The sequence below is a fragment of the Dicentrarchus labrax genome, unplaced genomic scaffold, assembly GCF_905237075.1.
Source record: "Dicentrarchus labrax unplaced genomic scaffold, dlabrax2021, whole genome shotgun sequence".
Lineage (NCBI taxonomy): Eukaryota > Metazoa > Chordata > Actinopteri > Moronidae > Dicentrarchus > Dicentrarchus labrax.
Genome location: NW_026136718.1, coordinates 26,286,001 through 26,307,075, shown reverse-complemented (window position 1 = coordinate 26,307,075; position 21,075 = coordinate 26,286,001). Strand labels below are relative to the sequence as shown.

Below are 21,075 nucleotides of genomic sequence, written 5' to 3'. Positions count from 1 at the left end.
TTTGGGCCCAATCAAAGCTCTTATCTGCCTGCACTGTAAATGGGGACTGAGTACTAAGACACTTCAGCACATTCCCCACTGTGGTTTAAAATGTATATGATATAACTGTGGAAGCCCATTTCCACCAATGTGACAAAAAATTGATTATGTAAGTCATTATAATGAGAAACTTTCCTAAATAATGACTTAGTATGTCAAAATAATGAGAAACTTTCTACAGAATCTTTTATTTTCCGTCACATTGGCGGAAATGGACCTCCATAAGAAAGTGAAGGACCCCATACAGGCTGGGGGGGCTCGTGAGGAGAACGTGCCTCCCGCTTTGGGAAGCTCCTCAGCAGCCCATCTCGCGCACAGCTCAGCCTCCTCCCTCTAAGCCCCGCCCCCATGTTAAGCCTTCAGTAAAAAGCAGATAGATGGTAGTAAACTGGTTAAAGTGGGAGATAGTGGGGCTGTTTACCCACACTTTAGCAAAGTATCACGCCAACTTCGTCTGCGTCTGTTATCCATAAAAAAACAACGGAATGGTGTGAGTGTCCAGCCGGGAGGAAAACCACTCTGATATCTGCATCCACGGCAGCAACGACTTTAACTTCAACCAAGTTTACTTGGACATTTTCTGGAGACTCTGCATGGTAACGTCCGCTTGTTTTTAACGGCTAACGCTTTGACTTGTTACCCTGTGTGTAGAAGAGTGTGGTTAGTCGTTGCACACGGTGTGTGTAACAGTTAAATACCGCTACAATAATCTTTTCCAGCTAGCTTCACCGCCCATAAATCCATCTAAACATCTGTCTCTTGGATAAAACTTTCCCTCTTCCTCTCCTTCTTGAAGCCCCAGGCTGTTAGCTGCTCATGTTGACGTTCACTTTTCTCCCGTGTTGGCCGCGTTTGATTAGAAAACAACAATAAACATGAAGCGCAGGTAAACAGTGTGTATGCAGTGCTCACAAAGGGTATTCCCTAGAATAGTAAGAGGACAGCATGACACACTCAGTTACTGACAGTCCAGGCGCTCCTCTGGGACTGAGAGAGGGCTGACAGAGGAGCAGTATTTTAGATAAGAAATTGATAAGTCAACAGGAATTCTTTACACAACAGGGGAAATTGCAACTTAGCGGTGAATTTCTGTCTGTCTGTAACCACTAATGTCAGTGCCAAAGGATAAAGGTTGGTCATTGTTTTGGGACTCTGGAGAAACAGCAGACTGTAGATTAATTTAATTAATTGGCACTTTTTAACACAATAACTCTCTGATGGGTTACAGTAAGGGACTGACACTAACCTTACAGTATTTATGCATGATTATTGAATTGTTATCAGATCTGAATGACAAGTCTAAGGGTATTTATTCTAAGAAACATTTGAATGCCACATTCTCAGCCAATCAAACAGCTGCAACAATTATTATAGCCTATTACAGTACATAGAAATTAGTGTGGTGATTATTCCTCAATTAGTTCTTGATAATAATTGATTCTCGATCAAGTGATGGATTGTTTAGTCTGTGAAATGTTCGCAAATTCTCAAACCCCAAGGTGACATCTTCATGTGGCTTATTTTGTCCCACCAGCAGTCCTCAATGAAAAAACATCCAAAATACAATGCTACGAAACAGAGAAAAGCAACAATCCTCACATTTGAGAAGCCAGAACAAGCAAATGTTGTTAAAAATGTTTCCGATCAATCAATTAATCAACTTATCATTTTAGCTCTAATTCAAGAAATTAGACATCAACACTAATACTGAAAAGTCACATAAATTATGTATGACTCAACTTTATTTATTAGTTGTTTTATAGTTGATCACAGATATGTGTGTGACATCCCTCTGCATGGTGACTCAGTTGGCAAAGGTACACCTCATGCGCAGGTATCAGGGTCTAGACTCAGTCCAGATGCTTGTAGCGAGTCATGCCTCATGCTTTCTGTGTACTGAAGTGAATGTGGACAGGGTCTCTAGCTTTGTGACAAATAAGGCTCTGAAGACTGGTAATCAGTCATTCGAAGCTCTGCTCTTGTGATGGAAGCAGTGGGAGGCTTGGTGGTTTCTGAGTCCGGAGCCTGTACACAGATTCACACTGAAAGAGGAGAAGAGCTTGTTTAAGATCATTCACCAGGTCATATGACCACACAAACGTCTAGATGACTTATGAAGCAAACTGGGGTCAGATTAGTAAGCCTTAACATCTTACTCATGTACCACAAGATTCTGTATGTAACACAGACACGGCCTCAGCCTCTAGTGTTGCTTCTCTCTTCATGTCTGGCTTTGTGATTACGGGAAAAGTGTTTGCCCTCTGGACGTAACAACACTTAACTCCAGTGTATGCATATGTGATGACACAGATATAAGCCAGGCCTTTTACATTGAAGTGACCACAACTATGTAGCTTGGTTTCAGTAATGTGCACTACGTTCAGTCTGGGGTCTGCATGTTCTGATGGGCTTTCCAGATCTTCTTTGAGTGAAATAGTTGCTCGGCTTAGACGGTCAGGGTTGAACAGAAGTCACATGAGGTGATTTGAGTTGTTGCTGCAACAAAACCAGCACCGTGGCATGGAGCTTTTGGAGTAAAACCTGACCAATCTAACCCAAAGCAAGTTGGAAAAGGGTAAGCTTTGCTGCCTTAAATTTAACATAAAGTCTTCTACTTAAAAATGTGTTCTTCTTTTTTCTTTGTTTGACACTAGAAGGATGTCTTCACATTCATCTGCTGAAAGTAGAAAGTTTCTCTGTGTTCATTGAAAGTCTGATTTTAAGGGGTATGAGCATGATTTGTGACATCACAGTGAGTTTAGATGTCAGTCCTGGTCCAGTATTCAACTTGTACGGTGTGATGTAGAAACTTGAAGCCACCAGTGCACATCCACTGAGGATACTTGAATAGAATTTGCATATCCATAGATTCTGGAATTTTTAATGAGGTAGAAGAGTAGATTACTTTTTTAATGTGGAAATGATATGTTTTTGCTGAAAAAACACTTATAAGGCACACATTATTGTTCCAAGCAGACTTTTTTAATACATCTTAATGATGTCTGGAGGTGATCTTTGAACATTTAGTTCATATTCTGCTAAAATCCTTCAAAAATTCTATGTGGTCTCTCAATATAATAACACTTTTCACATCTGGACGTTCAGTCTTCAACCAACGGAGTTACATGCTGCTTTCTTTCAGTCCTGAGTGCACCTTCCCTTTGATTTGGTCTTTGCCTCACAGAAGGTATTGCAGCACAGTTAACCTTCGTTTAGTCAGTGAGGAGATGAAGGTCAGGGAGGGGCATAAATCAAACAGAGGGCACTGGCTCCCCTTGACTAGCTGAAAGTGTAATATTTGTCATGATCGTCCAAAATGACTCCCCAGCCCCTGCAGCTGCCACACAGTGAAAGGCTCTTTTGTCCTGTGCAAGCAGCTTGCACAGCAGAGCGATGCACCTTAGAACTTTGTGCATCAGCTCTCATACACCCTCTACGGTTCACCACGAGTCAGATAGGTGCACATCTGTTTCTTCCACGCTGTACTGTACCCACCAGCTTCTAAACCGTGAACTAGAGTGCAATTCCTGTCACAGCTCCTTCACTAAAGATACAGTTACAGTTTTGTTGTCATAAAGAAACCACTCAGAGAAGAAGTTTGTACAACTTTGTCTGTGGACCGCATCTTTCCAAAAAAATTTCTTTGTTGCGGCTGCAAACAATCTAGAATTAGTCAGAGCCAAAGTATACTGTTTAAACTCACTGTTTGCTTAATTATAGATAGGCCCTACATTTACATATGTCAGTGCGTGCCAGAATGTATGTGTTCCTAATCTGCCTTGTGAAGTTTTTAAATTCTCTGCTTTTCTCATCTTATCCTCACAGCTCTCTGCTTTTAATGCAGCGTCAGTGATATGTATCTTTCTATCTGAAGTCTTTCCTGTTTGCTTTAAAGCTTTTTGAAGTCAGTGAATAGACTACATATTGTAGTTTTTGGGTTGATGGCGGCTTAAAACAAAACAATTACCTGAAATATTTTCTTTGTAAAGATTCATGATTTATTTCTACTTGCAGAACATAGTTCACCTGCAAATCCCACACACCCAGTCCTAATTATGTCTTTATAGAAGGCAGCATAAGTGACAAATTATGAATTTCTAACTTATTGCAGATATTGACTGCCAAACAAAAACAACAAAGAAATGCCAAAAGATAAGTTTGAGGTAATTTAAAAATAAAAAGTTTATTTTTAAACTGCAAAAAAAATCAATATCAATTTGGTATCAGGCCTAAAAAAATCCAGTGTGGGTAGGACTATAATACTTGAATTTCTCAAAATAATTTTAATTTAAACAACTAAATACACAGAAAATAGATAAATATGGAAAACATGTATAAAGCAGTATAACTGCGAATGAACCAGTGGGATTGTATGGGATTTGGCAATACAGTGCAATACAGACAACCGACAACTCTCATTGTTTCAGCTCATTAAAGTAAGTACTCCATTTGCTACATTTTATACTTTCACTAGAATTGGGTTACTGTTAAAGTTGAACAAAAACTTTGAATACTCTTCACTTGAAGAATGAACAGTAATGATACCGTGGCTATTGTGCACATTTTCCCATTTTTCAAAAGCAATAACACAATTTTTAGACATGTGAATGGAAACAGCATCTAGGTCGTCAGTCCTCTGGGTGGGGGTTTTTACCATGGCAGCAGTTGACTGACATCTGTGGGGTGGCGTTGCTAGGAGACGCCCTGACAGCTTCCATGGTGGGCTACTAACTGGAGCATGCCGTAGCCTTATGTAGGCTATGAATGTAGATTTTTTTTTTCCACTTTTGAACAAGCCCACATGTTGCGTTGGTTAGCCATGCAAGCCATTTGTCCTTTTAGAGCATTCAACACTGTTGTTTAGTTTGTATTTCACTCAGAAAGTGGAAGCTAGTTAGCCCAGCTTGCTAACTGACAGTCGTTGGATATTACTTGTGTTATGTGTTGTGTTCATCCCACTAAAAAGGAGTTGGTCTAGCTAGCATTAGCTGTCTCTTTTGGCAAATGACTGCCTATGTGACCATTAAAATTAAGTCATGTATCCTATATATAGTATGTTTTTAGTGCCCACCTAGAGGTGGGCGATATATATCGTTTGCGATAATATCGTCATTGTTGTTTTGACGATGTGCAAATTTTCATTTTCGAGTATTTAAATTACTTCGCCAAAAATATTGAAACGCACGCGGAAACTCCTCACATCCACTTAATACACGGTGCAGCAACTCTCTCTACAGCATGGCAGGATTCAGTCACACTAGTGGGCCTACGTGATCACATGACGTGATCACATGACCTCTCGCTAGCATGCTCCTTGCAACAGTTTAGCAGCGCGTTGTGATGGTGGAGTGAAAATGCAAGCACCTCCAGTCCCTGAAGCTACCGGTACTTCAGATGATTTAGTGCCCAGACGTGGGTCTACCTCTCTGGCATGGAAATGGTTTGGTTTTGAAAATACTTTTTTAGCGCAGCGCTCAGAGCGCTTCAAGTTGAAATCTGTTCAACTTTTAACCCCGCTGGGTGCTCGGAAATGAGTTTTTGAGCGCTCTCTGCGCTAAAAACGCGTTTGGTGGACACGAGCCCTAACTCAGACAATTCCAATCACATTTTAAAGGATATCGACTGATTATCGTTAGCGCCAAAATCCCCAAAAATAACATGATATTATTTTTTGCCCATATCGCCCACCCCTATGCCCACCCCCACAGATGTTGCACCAATCAAATTACAGTACTGACAAGGTCATGTTGGAACCAAAAATGGTCAAATATGTACACAATTCAAACAAACACAGGGAGTAAATATACAGATTTTTTAGCAACAGCACATTTTAATTTCAGTTTGACTGTATTTAATAAAGTTACGTTACTTGATTGTTCAATATTTGTATTTTAAAGTTCAGAGGAACTCTCTTGAGTTGGTAAAAATGTTGGACATTTTTTGCCCCATCGTGGTAGTCAATGTTTGAGGTTAGATTACTAAGTAAAAGCTTCAGGCGAGGTCATGCTGATTAGCGTGGTAGTACTAAGCTGCTTACTCAAGACCCCACTGGAGCATCCAGTGTTTCCTTACTCTCTCAATTAAAGTGCGTTAATAACCTGTGGCATGTTCCTAAGTGTTTAACACCCAGCATGCCAGTCGGCCGTCCCACAACCCTTACACACTGACTGGCCATGGTGGGCACGGGAAGGTGTGTGCAGCACGGTCCTTTGAAGCATGCATGACCCCCAATTAACCCTCTTGGATTAATCCCCTGCTCTCCAAACTGCTGCTTCTCTTGTCTCATCTCATCACTCCCACAGCGTATATTAAGCAGAGCCCAGCGCCCCGGTGTTTGTCCATGCAAGGTTGACTTTCTCTACTTTTGTTCATTTTGCAGCTGCGGATTGAAGCTGACTTCCTTTGGACGGCTTCATAGAGAGGAAAACCTTTGTGAAAAGCAAGAGAAAGGCCTGTCCGCCCATCTTCCTCATACTGGAAGCTGCAGGATAGTGACAAAATGGCAAGAAGATCCCCCATTCCCCTGTTACTCCTTGCAATATGCTGCCTGGCATCTGCAGGTAAGTTTCTCTCACTGCTTAGCTACATGTGAAACAAGACTGTTGTTTCTTTACATCCAGAAAGATAATTAAACTCATATTGGTTGGAGCCGAAGTTAAACCCGTGCAAATCTGCCATCAGTAATACATAATATTGACAATGCATCAAGCCTCGCAGTGCTGTGTTAGTCAGACAGCCACAACTTTGCCCATGCTCTGGGATTTTCCACTGTTTCTCCCAGCATGCCTTTCTAGACGGTGCTTGTCAGAGTTGTGCGTAAGGGGGATTTACATTTAAGCTGACAAGTTTAATCTCAATACAAACACTCGGCAGGACTACATGTATCTGTCATATTGATTGGAATGAGACTGAGATACTGCCAAATAACCGTTAATTTACAGCCGTTAAACTGGCAAACCTAAGAGAGAGAGGAAGAATAACCAAATCAACTGCTACAGAGGTGGATGCAGGAAATGCATGTGTGCTATCAGTGTGTCATATCAATTAATGGAAAGCTCTAGATAATGCTGTTTCCTGTCACAACCCACTCCATATGTGCCTGTTGTAATAAGTGAGAAATACTGCACCTCTCAATTTGAGGAATGTGCTTATTACTGTGATCTTTTTTAGTCTAACACATTTTTGTAAATAGAAACAGTTTCCTAGAGTTGTGAGACTCTGTGACACCCTACTTTCTTTACTTTGTCACAGTCACCTTTGTCTTCTTTATCTTATTGTTTTTGCACATCATCGAGATTGTTCCTGGCTGCAGGAGGCACTTCATTCTCACTGTGCGAAGACAAAGGAAAAAGGATTCATGAAATAATTGAATCCAATAATAATCCTCATAAAAACTGCCGTCGGTTTTGTTAGTCTTTTGTTGATTAATACCATTAAGTAGTGATGCAACTCACTTTATTATAGCTTTTAAAATTGCTGCTCCTAACAACAGCTATGGGACTATAAGACATCCTCTGCCACACAAGGGGTCAAGACATAAGTTAGGTTTATGCTCAACAGCAGCCAGTCCCTGGCAGCCACTTTGGTTCTGCTCTGGTTCAGCAACAAAAATATTACAAAAATTACAAAAATGATTTTTTTTCCCAAACAGAAACAGTCTCAATTTGATACTGATGCCTCTATATGACCTACATAAACAAACGAGACCATCAGCTAGAAGACTGGCTATTTCTGTATAGTTATTCTTTATGCCTGTCACCGTACAATTCCCCACAAAAATCTGACCGAGCGATTTACAGCACGCAGACCGGAGAGCCCATGTTTACATTTTCCCAGTTTTGCAATGTGTTAAAAGGGAGTTTTCTTCAGAGAGGTTTATATATGATGTATATTTTTTGTGGTTATGGCTGATACTGGGAAAGGATCAGCAAATAGGAAAATGAAAGAACTGACTGAAGAACAAAAAAAGCTAAAAGGGAAAGTGAAAGAGCACAGGCACAAACACGAGTCAGCCTTGGTCGGTCATTGAACAGGTGGAGAAAACTTCAGGATTCAAAACTGATCTTGAACTGGCCCTCTTTCGCCTGGACAGGTATGTATATATGTCTATGCCTTCAGCTGTTAGTTTGCATCTTAGCATACAGTGCAAATGGCTGTGTACGGTCCATGGAGGTATGGGTCATGGTGGACATAACTGTAATACAACTGTCTTACATGGTAACATTTTATATCTTTTTATAGCTATATCTTGCTATTGGCTTATTATTGTAAAGACATAACATTACATGGGAATGTTGATCACTTTAGCTTTCAAAACACAAAATACTTTTACTGAGCAACCAAATCTATTAATTGTAAGCTTACGTTAAATACAAAAAATATGTTGCTTCTTTCTTAAACTTGCTTCTAAAACACATGCACACATTAGCCAGATCAAGATCATAACAACAGGAGGCGGTGGAAACACTACCGCTCCTGTCCACAGAATTAATACAAAATGGAAGTTCCTTGTAGTAACTTCAAAAATGCAAATTTATTTCTTAACTAATTTAATTTCACCTTCTTTTCTGCCGAACTAAACGTTTCGAGTAAGAAGTTGGGTTGTGGTCATATCTGTACTGGCTAGAAGTCAGGGGAGTTTTAAGTTGTTGTGGAGTTGGCCACTAGATGTAATTAGAGGAACTGTCACTGCTGCAACGTCCACATTGGCTTCAAACTTCAGCAGCGGTTTCTGTCGCTTGGTAACTTGACCAAAATATTCAATTTACTGACCTAAGCCTGACACTCTACCCCACAGTTTGATGAAAAATCTGTTAGTTGGCAACAATCTGACAGACAGCCTAGTGGACATTCTTCTTTTCTGTTTTTTTGATTGTGAGATGTCCTGTTTACAGAGACTGGTTCCACAATGTATGGCTTTGGACCTGAACTTACTCCAGATTTAATCTGCAACATCCCATGTTGTTTTTCTGTGGTAGCAAAGGAATAATTACCCAGCAGGAGGCATGCTACATAGCTAGCACTCCAAAAAAAAAAGTGTGGTTTGCATTTTTCATGCTTTTGGCCTAATTGCCACCATAGGTTATTATTTCAAAATGTCTCTAAAGGTTTGAACCACACTCCAGAGAGCTGACTTTTAGTCAAGCAATAGCAGTGTAGTCAGTATGTGCTGTGGGCAGAGCAAACATAATTTCTCCCACAATGCCAGGATCTCCAACACAATGAAGTCACGTATGAAGTTTTCCTCTAAATTCTTCCTCATACGGCACAGCGCATTGTTGTACTGTGTCACAAGGGACAGATATTTACAGTTAGACAACCAAATGCCCTTTCCTCCAAAGTACACTGCCAGTGAGTTATGGACAAATCTTCAGATGCTATGCAAACAGTTGATATTTGAACAGATAAAATGCAGTCCAATAAACACATTTTTAAGATTAAAACACATTCTTCCATCTCCATTTGGCCAAATTATTGTATTTTTTCACTGTCAGTGGTAAGCTTATCAATTTTATTTCTCTTCATCTTTTTTACACACCACCACTTCAGCTATCTTTCACCTTTCTCTCTCTTTTTCTGTCTATTTGTATCATCTCGGAGCATCTGTGTAAACAGTCACATCTGCCCTCTAAACTTGTCAGGAGAGCTCTTACGTAATGTTTAGATTAGTCTGCAATGAGTCCTCTCTCAGCGTAATGCAATCCAGGATCTGGGCCTCCCATAACTCTTAAAAGTCAGACTGAGAGCACCTTGACGTCCATATTTCAAGTCTCCGCTTTGCTGCTTCACTCTTTTGCTGTTTATAACCTTTTTCCCCCCCCATATTCTTACTACCATTTCGTGGTTGCCTCTCCTCTGCTTGCCAAAACGGTTATTTTGTGAAGGATATATCGTGGACATTTGGGCTGAGTTTGGGTTTCACTGTGAAATAGAGCCGTGCAGGAACCGTGCCAGATATTAATTTGAGGCACTTGCCAGAAACAGCTCCGGCAGGATGCTGGTTATACTGGAGGCACAACGCCGGCCTAGTGGCTCACTGAAAAACAGCATTATTGATTGAAGGATGGTTTCTCCTAATAGCCTTTCCTGATTTTACTTATAGGGCGGCTTGATGAATGATGGTGCTATTAATGCGAATCTGTCCTCAGCTATTCACTGTGGAACCACATACTCTTACTATGACATTGTTAAATAAAACAATAACTGGAAAAAGGAATTGAATTGTGCTCATATTCGCAGCCCATACGCACAGCAAAGTAAACAACTTTCTTTCTGTCTGCATATTTGTATACTCCTGGCAGACAAAAGTCACTGCAATGCCAAAAGTGGTTGTAATGTTTTTTCCCCCACAGTTGAGCGAAAGGTTCGTCTTTATAGCCACAACGCTTTCTTAGGGCCAGCAGGAGGGGGGACTGCCAGAACGCATTGTGCAACCACTGTAATCTGAGAGGTGGGGTAGCTAGGGGGAGGAGAGAGGCAGGCGCAGGCGTGGGTCGTCTGGTCCAAATCGACACACTCCACACACGTACGGCGTGCCAAACCGACAAAGTCCCTTCCAGCACGCTAAACCAGATGTTGCCCTGTGATTCATGCAAAGAGTTGCAGCAGCGCAGCACAGAGGCAGTGTGCTGCTAGGCAGAGTGGTTGGGATGTTTACATAGCAACGGGAGTCCCGTGTGTGTCTAATTACAGGTCTGCTCTCCCCCATGGTGAGGCCTTTATCTTAACAGCGCTGTCAAGGAGGAGGCAGCCATTCTGGCCCTGTCACTCTGTTTATATCTTTTGCTTATTGAATAAAGGTCACCCTTCTACTGATTAACAACAGGGTATAAATTAGATTGTGGAATACTTTTATTTTAATTTACCTAATCTAACTCTGTCTGTCACTCTCTGTCTTTCACAAGCACTCACACAAGAGAGTGAACCTAAATGAACTATAGCAGACAGGTCTTTACAGATAGAGTCATATCTCCGTCCAGGTCCATCATATCGTGTCAGCCTCCCGTTAAGGCTTGCGCAAATCTGCAGGAGTAAACCGAAACCCGCCCCCTTCCCTCTCTCTCTCTCTCTCTCTCTCGCTCTCTTTCTCTCTCTCTCTCTCTCCCTCTCCATAGTTCCAGTAAGCAGGCGTGTAAATAATTTCGGTCAAAGCCAGTAATGGGAGACAGCTGGGGTGATCGTGCGTTTTCCATTGTGTTTTCACAACCATATGAAAAAAAAAAGCCACTGGAGCTGGGGAGAGTGAGAGTAAGACAGTGTGACTTCATTGAAGAAAGAGACATAACTGTAAAAAAACTTGGACTCTCTCTATTCAGATGACCTTCGGAAGCAGTGAGAAAAAAAAAAAGTCGTGCTATCATTGGTTGAGGTGTAGTTTTTATTTTTTAGCCCTAACCAGTGTGAGTTTATTAGAACTCTGGTTGCCCAATCACTTCACAAAGGTGCCAACTTTCGAGTGCATGAGTCTTTATCTGCAAAAAAAAGTCCTAATATGGGATTCTAGCTGAAGGCTTCCAGGTGGTATCTTTCATCAGACCAGCCCCTCTAGGGGCCTCACCTTCCCCACTCTATTTCCACCAGATGAGTCCTGCTGAAAGACCATGTCCCAATTTTGGAATGGTCCTTTGGAAAACAGGAGTGTCTGTCCAAAAAAATGACAGCAGGCCTTTACTTTGCCCTAAATAAAAGATAGTTGGGTTAGATCACAAACACAGTTGCTTGGAAATGCTCTCTTTTTCCACTTGTTTTTCAAAATTTGATTTCAGATATCTCATATAGACAGTAGTTGTGGTTTGAGGTTGTTGTATGAATAAAATAACCATTAGCTGCACTAGTATACTAAAAGTTAGTAAGTTATGGTGGCTGGAATATAGTCTACTCCTGTCATTATTTGAAGCATCTGCACAACAAAAAAACAATAAAAACTGTTACATAAGTAATCATCTTGGTGCATTTCCTCAACACCATGTATATTATCTGCCGTCTTTGCATTTTTTTGCTGAACACCCATTCACAGATTATGTATTGTATACTGACTGTTCTAACAAGCCAATTATTAATCACACTTTCCGTTTGTTAACTGTCCAGTAAAGAGGCCCTGCCAGCGTTCTTTGTGCGTGTTAATACACGAGGCAGCATGGCATTTGACAAGTCATTCCTCTCTTCTTTTTTTCCCCCTCCCTTTCTTAAAGATGAAGAACCCCAGAGGAATGTAGTCCCTTCCAGCTGGTGTGAAAACGCTGTCTGCCTTGCCCTTTCTCACCTCTGTGGCTCCTTCACACTGGGCTCACACACTGGCACAAAGGGCCAGCATTGTTTCACTCTTTGCTTTCTGTTGATGGCAACCTGCTGCTTCTCAAAGGCTCCTATTATCGCATCTGAGTGATGATGTTTTTTCGTAAAATATCACAGGATCAAAGACATCTTTTTGGGCTGCTATTTGATTGATGCCAGAAAAACAAAAAAAACATCAGTGCAGTCAGTGTGCTTGGTATTATTGATGTAGTAAAAATCCTTTGCTCATGTCCTTAACAAATCAGTGAGCCCAGGCTTATCTGTTGATTCTTCTTGGGTATTGTTGGTTGTGTGTGTATCTGTGTTTGTCCATGTGGATGTAAGATTAGAATAGATATGGTTAAATCATCCAGTTGAGACATGACGTGGATGTGGTGTAATAAACTTAAAAAATGCAAGCGTATAATGATTTACAGTATTGTGTAGGCTCTACAACATGTTTTCAAACTTCCTTGCATTCTGTGGGCTTTTAGAATTTCCAGACTTTAAGGATAGTAACTCAACAAGCGTCCTTGGAGCTTTCAACCAACTTTTTACCCCAGCCTCTCTGACATATTGACTTTCCATCACTGCTTCTGGATGATGTTAAATATTGTACGTCAAGGATTTCTGGCAAGGCAGATGATCCAACACAAATGAAATGAGGCTGATATCAAGTGGGACAAGACAAGCGACCCTGGGGCACAAATCCTTGAATCCCCCTACTGGGTTTGAATCCCTGTGAATGTAGATGAAGCTGCTGTCAGGGAACATGGCTTTTGCAGGCATCTATGATTGATGAGTGAGATGCCCTTGGAGCAGCAGGACAGACATTTTCTCTCCATTGTCCCATTTAACCAGAAATGGCACTTCTGCTCGGGTACATTTAGTACTGCACTGAGTAGGGTGCTGCTGATGACTGATGCAGTCCACTTATGGTACCTCAACAAAGTCATGTCTGGTTGAAATCTTATCCACATAACCACTGTATAATAACTCCACTACACTGTTGGCGCTTCTGCAGCTTTTTACACCCTTTCTGTTATTACCAACGAGGCACTCACTTGTTTTGGTTCAGTACAGGAAGTGACAGTAATTAATTTGGATGTGAGTTCTCTCTCTCTAAAAAATAATGAAGAAATATGTTTCATGTTTTACAATCTTAACTAGTTGATATTTGTAGTGTTATATTCTTAAAGGTTATATATACAAAATGCACTTGCCACTAGATGTTGCACTAGAGTACCGGCATCTCAGACCAAAACAATGGGTGCTACAGTTGTCCAGAATCCATTGACAAAACTAACAAAAAATGTCTTTCCACAGTCTCTCTAACAATCGGCAACACTGGTTTGGTCAAAATAAACCTTTAATTCTGAGTTTGAGAAATATATTTGAGAAACAGGCTTTGGGAGTCTCCGTAGACAAAAACGATAATTTTACCTCGCATTTCATTGTGACTTGCTGAAAGTGGATAGAAACAAAATAAAACTCACCTAATCAAGTTTTAGTTAATCTCTACACTGTTACAACAATTACTGACGTACATATGGCCAGACCTGCTTTGTAAACAAAGCACAGACAAACTGGGATAACAGTACAGGCAAAGGGGTGTGTGACGTCATTCTCTGCTCAGGACACTATTTCTCCACTGTATCTTTACACAGCGAATATTATATATACTGCTATATTAATGTTTTAAATCTCATATAACCCTTAGTTTAGTAGGTCTTAACCATTTACTACGTTTTAGATACACGACCAGCCAGATCTTGTTTCTTGACTGTGCTGACAACTTTTTTGTTCTTTGATATTATAGGTCCAGACAGCACATGTCAGCACCCATCAGTAAAGACATACAGTGGTAGCACAGCCAGTAATGTCTTTAGTCAAATGCACACATGCTTGGTCTCTCCCAGCTGTCTCATTTTACACAGTGGCTCCTGTGTTCCTTTGGGAATTAGCCTTGTCATCCATCTCTTCAAAGCCCTCTGATTTATGTCTGCATTAAGAGGTAGAGAGAAACATACCCACTTCCATCTCCTCTGTTTGCCTGTGGCTTCTTATGTCGTTCGTAATTGGTCAAGGTTTTTTTTTTTCACTAATGGTGATGATTTACCAACAGGTGCCCATGTCATCTGTCAGGGCTGATGAATAATAACCAGGTTCAATGTCAGTAACAGTTTTACCCTCCTTTCATGGCACATAATATATGAACGACTGTAACTTCAGCAAACCCAGCAGTTTAATATCGTTTTAGATCCATCCTTTACAAATAAATCTACTAGCATTACCCATGAAAAACAGGGGTAATGAAACAAAGCAAACAATTAAGCAAAAAATCTCACTGCATGCCATCAGGAGAAAGTATACCCCCTTCCCCCACAGTCACACAATTGTATCATTTCAGTTTGAAATACTGAAAAAATTTCTAAAGACAGTGTCATATTGTCCAGCTGCTAAAATCCAGATGAGATAAGCTCTGAGTTGATTAAAATATTCAAATTTTTGCCCTGGGGTTTTCCTCTCAGGCAACATACATCAGGTGGAGGTCTGAGCAGTCTGAGAGGAGAACTGCAAACACTACTTAGACCTGAAATACTTCAAACTCCTCGGCATATTTTTGTCTGGTAAAATGTTTTATTTACATTTCAGTTGATAATCCCCAGAAAAGATGCTACAATTTAACATTACTCACATACTATATCAGGCAGTAAATGACAGTGCTCTTTTTAGATGATGGAAATACATTATTTAAGCATAACGTCGCTATTAAAGAAGCTAAATGTTATTATATGTTGCATTGCATTCTAATGAAATATAGCATTTGTCATTTTTAACCAAGCACATCTGTAGGGGACAGGAATAATAACCACCCTGACTTTTCCTTCAGCACCAGCATGAAATTTGTGGTTTTGACTTAACAACTATTGGATGGATTGCCATGAAATCTGGTACAGGCATTCATGTCGCCCTGAGGATAAATTGAGTTTCAAAATTTCAAACTTTTTCAATACTTTGGTCCATGACTAAATACCACAAAACTAATGACATTCCTATCAACCTAGTTTGTGTTTGTGTAAAAGATGTGGTGATATGGTAAACACACCTGCTAAACATCAGCATGTTAACACTGTCATTGTGAGAATGCATTCTAATGTCAGCATGTAGCTCAAAGCACCACTCTGTAGGGCTGTACCTAATAGTTAAAAACCTAATTTGTAATATTAACATTTAACTTCTGAATCCACATTTGAATACTGCACAGGTCGGGACTCTGTAGCGACTAGGTTACATCGCCATCTCCTTCTCTCTCTCTGTGTATTCTCTGTATATAAATGCAGGAAAGAGCATTTCCTTTTTTCCTTTATTTTTCCCCTTCCAAACCTACGCCCATGAAAATGAGGAAGATGAATTTTTACTGGCACTTCCTTTGTATTCAGTGCCTTCACTGTTGCTGAAGTTTTCACATCCACAGGGATATAAGGTATTGTCTCAACACCTGTTAACTTACTTAGAACCGAAAAAGGCTTTGCCTGCATATCCATGCTTGCGTTTGCTCCACATCACCCACATAGATAAAATATAATCCATTGAAACTCCTGTCGTTTAACTGGTTTTTCAATTATATGCCATCTGACAAGATTATGGTAGATGAATCTACCAATAAAGTGTGTTGATATTAAGTTACGGGCGGGTTTGCGGGATATCTGACTTCAGATTTCACACTTTGATGGGGGAGTTTACGACTTCCTTAATGGAGTTCAGGCTCACCCCTGCCCTCCTCCCTTCATCTCCTTCCAGCTTCCTCCTCTTATGACTCCAATGTTACAGTCCAGAGATAAATCCTTTTCATAGGCAGGCCAATGAAGTGAACTTGCACTACCCTTATGAAAGGCTTTACTCGCTTCCTGTAGTAGTGGCTGAGGGTTGAGGGGTGAGTGGGCTGCGCTAATGTCAACACTGCAGAGCTAGTGATTCTTAAGTCCAAAGCCCCTTAGGAAAACAAAACCGGGCAGAATATTACGTTCCCTAAACTGGTTTGCGTGGTTCATGGTCCATGGGAATCATGCCCTGCGGTAAAAAAGAAAGGAGACCAGAGGATTCATATAATCCTGTAGTTCATATGGGAACTGGTGTATCTTAGGTAGGGAGGAGATATATTGAAACAATATATTGTGCTACTTTGTATTTATTGTAATTAAATTGGCCTTATTTTATCTTCACATTCTCGGACAATGCATCAAGTTTCATTATTGTCTTCCTCTGCTGCATTGTCTTTTCATGTAGGGAATTATGACATTGTTTTAAGAAGCATGTGTTGACATGTGTGAGGTAATCTTCACTGCTTTAACGTTCTTCTGCATCTGGAGAAACACAATTAGACTGCCTGCTGAAGGATACTGGGAACAAGACATGTGAGGATGTGTACACACACACAGGGGGAAGGTTCTGTTTGTTTATCTTTGGAAATGGCTTTGTGGGAATATCAGATTTGTCCCTAACTGGCACACAGACTGACATCATTTCCTGTACCCAAATCTTGGCTCGGTGCCGCCGTGTGGACTGCAACAAAGTGCATTCTTTGGGAGGCGTTTATCTCTAGTAAGATAGGAGAATGCTCTATTGATGAATGTACCTAACAGGAAGGGTCCTACTTTTGTGGTCAGTTTGAAATAGTTTTGTTTTAAACTTAGAGTTTGGCTGGGACTTTGAAACTGCTTTGATTATACATTGTAAAAAGATGGATCATTCTGTCTAAATCTCAAATGATTTATTGATTCATTAGTCAAAAGAAAAATAATCAGCAACTATTTTGATAAATGTAATTTTTTAAGTAATCTCTCAGACAAAAATTGTAAACATTTACTAATTACAGATCTTTAATTGTATTGATTTTATGCTTTTTTTTGTCCCATGTGATAGTATCCTGAATACTTTTAGATTTTTGACTATTAGTTGTTCAAAACAAGATATTTGAAGACACAGTGGGCGGCAGTAGCTCAGTCCATGGGGAGTTGGCTTAGGAACAGTAGGGTAGCCCGTTTATGTACAGCATGGAGCACAGTATGGAGTGTTCATTTTTTGTCATCTTCTGTGTAATCATTTCTGTTCCACCCATGTTGTTGGTGGAGTAAACATAGCATGACTAATATAAAATGTGTGAAAATGTGACACGTGTCTACATGATACAGATACTTCATAATGTTAATGCTCGTGTCGATATATATTTAGTCAAAGTACAAACACAGAACACATTGGAGCATTACAAATGAATCACAGCAATATTTCCACTGAAGTCCTGCTCAGATTCCCCCACATTTTTGCAATTCTTGTCTCATCCAATTTCTCTGATGTTTCTGCAATTGTTTGTAAGCATGTGGCTGGTTTTGTTGCTGGTTCATACAGATAATTTTCAAGAACTGCAAGACAACCATGTTGAACTTTGAAGAGCTTGTAGAAAAGCAGGACTTTCACCTACATTGTTATCATGTTACAATAGTCTGAAATACAAATATATGAGTACTTAAATCATAAAAGAGGTTATGGTCCAAAAGGAACCTGCCAAAGAATGTGAAAAGTGTCCGGTGACATAACTGCCTGGATCTCACACTGTTGAGATTTATCAAAAATGAGTATTCATACAGTCTCTCCTGCCTTCATTTGGATTTACTATGTCCACTTCCTGTCTTGCCTCTAACACAGTCACAGTCAAGCCTAAATGCATTTTAGCCAATGTAAAATAATAATAAAGAATATAATTAATATCTTTTCACAGAAAATAAATTCCTCTTGCACATGCTCTTGTTATGCCATATCCAGTGTTGCTGTTAGAATCAGTCTGTGTGTATTTAGTGCTAATCCCCCCAAAAGGCACAACTGTAGAAATATACATTTAACTGGGAGTGGTTAGCAGAAAAAGAGGTAGATTAAGTTGCATGTCAACCACAAGTGTTAGTCTTTGATGTTCATGCCCTTTACTTCTTGTGTAGAAGGTGTCAAACTGTGGGGAACATACACAATAAAGGGCTTCTGTTTTCTCAACATATGAGCATATTGCAAAGTAAATTTTGATTAGAAGTTATGTGAACGGGAGTTTCAAATCTTACATTTCAATGCTAACAGGTCACACATTTGAATGTTCACTAGCACTCCCACTTCCACTGATTCACTACCTTTACCACAAACACGTCAACTAAAATTTTAACTGATTTAATCTTACTTTAATTTACTTCAGTTGACATTGCAATGGCTTTCATCTCATCAACTGAGATTTCAGCTGCTTTCATTTCTTATTCTTTAGAGTTCATCTCATTTCAGTGATTTCACTTTCTCACTTACACATTGATTATTTTAACTCCTTTTAGTACTTGAACTTCAGCTGCATCTTCAGCTTTATTCAGTGCTTTCACCTAAACTGTAAGTCCCAGTTCCAGCCAGTTCCACTTCATTTCAGTCATTTAAGTTTTTCAGTATTTCAGCAATTGAGTCTTTCAATACTACTAATGTTTCCACTGTTCCAACTTATTCCTGGTCAAAGCTGCTTTGTGATGCTTAGCAATTAGATAGCCATCTATTTTCCACAGTAAGCCTGATATAATTTGGTATTATTATAGGGTATTTTATTACAATGATGCTGGGTATTGTTGAGCAGCTATTACCAATTTTAATACCGATATATTTTAGCTTTATATACGAAGAGTTTGAAGCTATCAAGTGGTTTGGGAAAACTCTAGCTAAAGTCGTGTAACTTCCTGTGACTGTGCCCACCCACAGTCAAAGAGGCAGAAGGTGGCAATGAAACGTTGACAACTGAATAAGTCTGTCATTTTTTCCATCAACTTCCCTTCTCACTTTCACAGCGAAAAACCACAAAATCTTGGACTGTTGCATGTGGTTTCTGCACCTGTGACATTTGTCATAGTTGCCAGTTCTGATGTCTGTCAGATTTCATAAAGTGCTGCCTGCCTGCTCACTCCAGTGAAGACTCTCACTTTGTCTTCAAAAGAAGAAATCTGGTGTTTAAGGCACCCTTTAGTTGATTGTGGCCATATAGAGATGTCCACAGCTGATTTGCAGGATTCTGGTGAGTGGCCGATAACGAGCACCTTTGGATGGAATTTTTGTCCAAATAAAGTCTGATCAGTTTCTTAGTGTATGCTGTTTGCTCGAGGTATGCCAGATGTAACCCCACTGAGCCTTGTTACATCACAGTAATGTTTCCTAATACGCAGCGTCGGTGCCTGTGAACCACAGAGCACAACAAGCTGCTTGGGGGTCAGTGGGTGGCACCCAGTCTAGTTCAGATTGTTATTTTCAGATCTTTCCCCTGTTAAAACAGTGGCACAAATCCCAGCATACAAAGCTTAAAGAGCAGATCTGAATTTATGAAAGGAGTGGGTTGAATCTCCACAAGGCATTCTTTGAGACTAATAAAATTTGACCATTCGGAATATTTCATTCACATTACAATACAGACAATTTACCTTTGAAATCCTATGTTGAACTTCAGTTAAGTATCATTTGAATCGTAGTTTCAGTTAAAGGGTGGATGTGACTTGACCTTAAAGTTGGCCATGGGGGTGGGCGATGATGAGATGTTGATGTTGAGTCTGTTGGGCCGGATCAGGATCTGGCTGTCTTGTCGATCTTAGCTTTTGGTCCTAAAGCCTCGTTTGTTACTGTTGTTGATTTAGTCTGACACAGAGAGCCCTATGAGAACTAGGCTCTTCTTCCATGTGTTTTAACAACATGAATCATCAGGACTGTAGAAGTAGGGTAGGTTGAGCTACTGCAGGGTCAATATGCCTCGGTTGGATGGATTGAGATTGATGTATGTATAATGAAAGTACAGGATCATTCATATTCATGCAACGTACAGTATCTTTTGCCAGGTTCCTGGGGAAATGAAGCATCTCACCACTTTATTCCACTGTATTCAAAATAATTGTTAAGCCCAAAAAATGCACTACAATTAGCCTGCACCTCTTTTGGTAATAGATCATTTTCAAGTAATTTCCTGAGGTTTGGAGATATAGTTTGCACACTTACCACAATCCAGTTGTACACTGAGTTTACCACAGTAATTTACTGAGGTACCAAAACACTGTGGTAAGCTGCAAACTACAAAAGGGTCTAGTAGGCAACCTGGGGCTCCGGAGCCATATGCAGCTCTTTAGCCTGTCTCCTGTGGCTCCTTGTGGCTTTGACAGAAATTATATTACATGAATAAGATTTCATTTCTAACACATTCATTCATCATTGTTGTAGGACCTTTTTTGTAAAAATGTATAGCTATTACACACTGAATAAAAAATATGTTTTAGCTTTTCATTAACTAAAATGTGCGTCATACGTTACGTCCTGATCTGGCGCCTTTTCCTTTTAATTGTAGGATATAGTTGGGATTACACTACACTCTGCCATTCATCTTTTATACGCTCATCTCTCTGAAGACATTTAATACATTCTAGAGATTACTGTTACAGCTGGAGTATCAGATTTACCATTCGATTTTAGGTTTTTCTGTTAGGTTAAGGCAGTATTTGTAGTATAGTGTGCAGAGTGTCTGGTGGACCCAGGCTGGACTTGTTTTTCAGGCACATTGAACAACAGCTTCTCTCATTCCTCCGCTGTGGGCGTTTGGCCTGGCCAGCTAAAAGGCACTTGTAGCAGCTGGACAGGACATACTCTGTACTCCATCGATGACCGAGGAAACAGAAGTGGAGGAGAGAGGCAGACAGACAAGGTGACAGAAGACAA

The 21,075-nt window shown here is 40.1% G+C and overlaps 1 protein-coding gene across 1 annotated transcript in view; it reads left to right on the top strand.

Annotated features, from left to right (window-relative positions):
* Window positions 1–397: 397 nt before the first annotated feature.
* The window catches only part of tgfbr3 (transforming growth factor, beta receptor III), a 73,180-nt gene continuing 52,502 nt past the window's right edge, over window positions 398–21,075 (top strand). Inside the window, exons 1-2 of the mRNA XM_051376742.1 lie at window positions 398–635; window positions 6,419–6,599. Coding sequence (XP_051232702.1) covers window positions 6,539–6,599 — 61 coding nt within the window. The 5' untranslated portion in view covers window positions 398–635; window positions 6,419–6,538. The remainder of the gene's footprint in view (window positions 636–6,418; window positions 6,600–21,075) is intronic.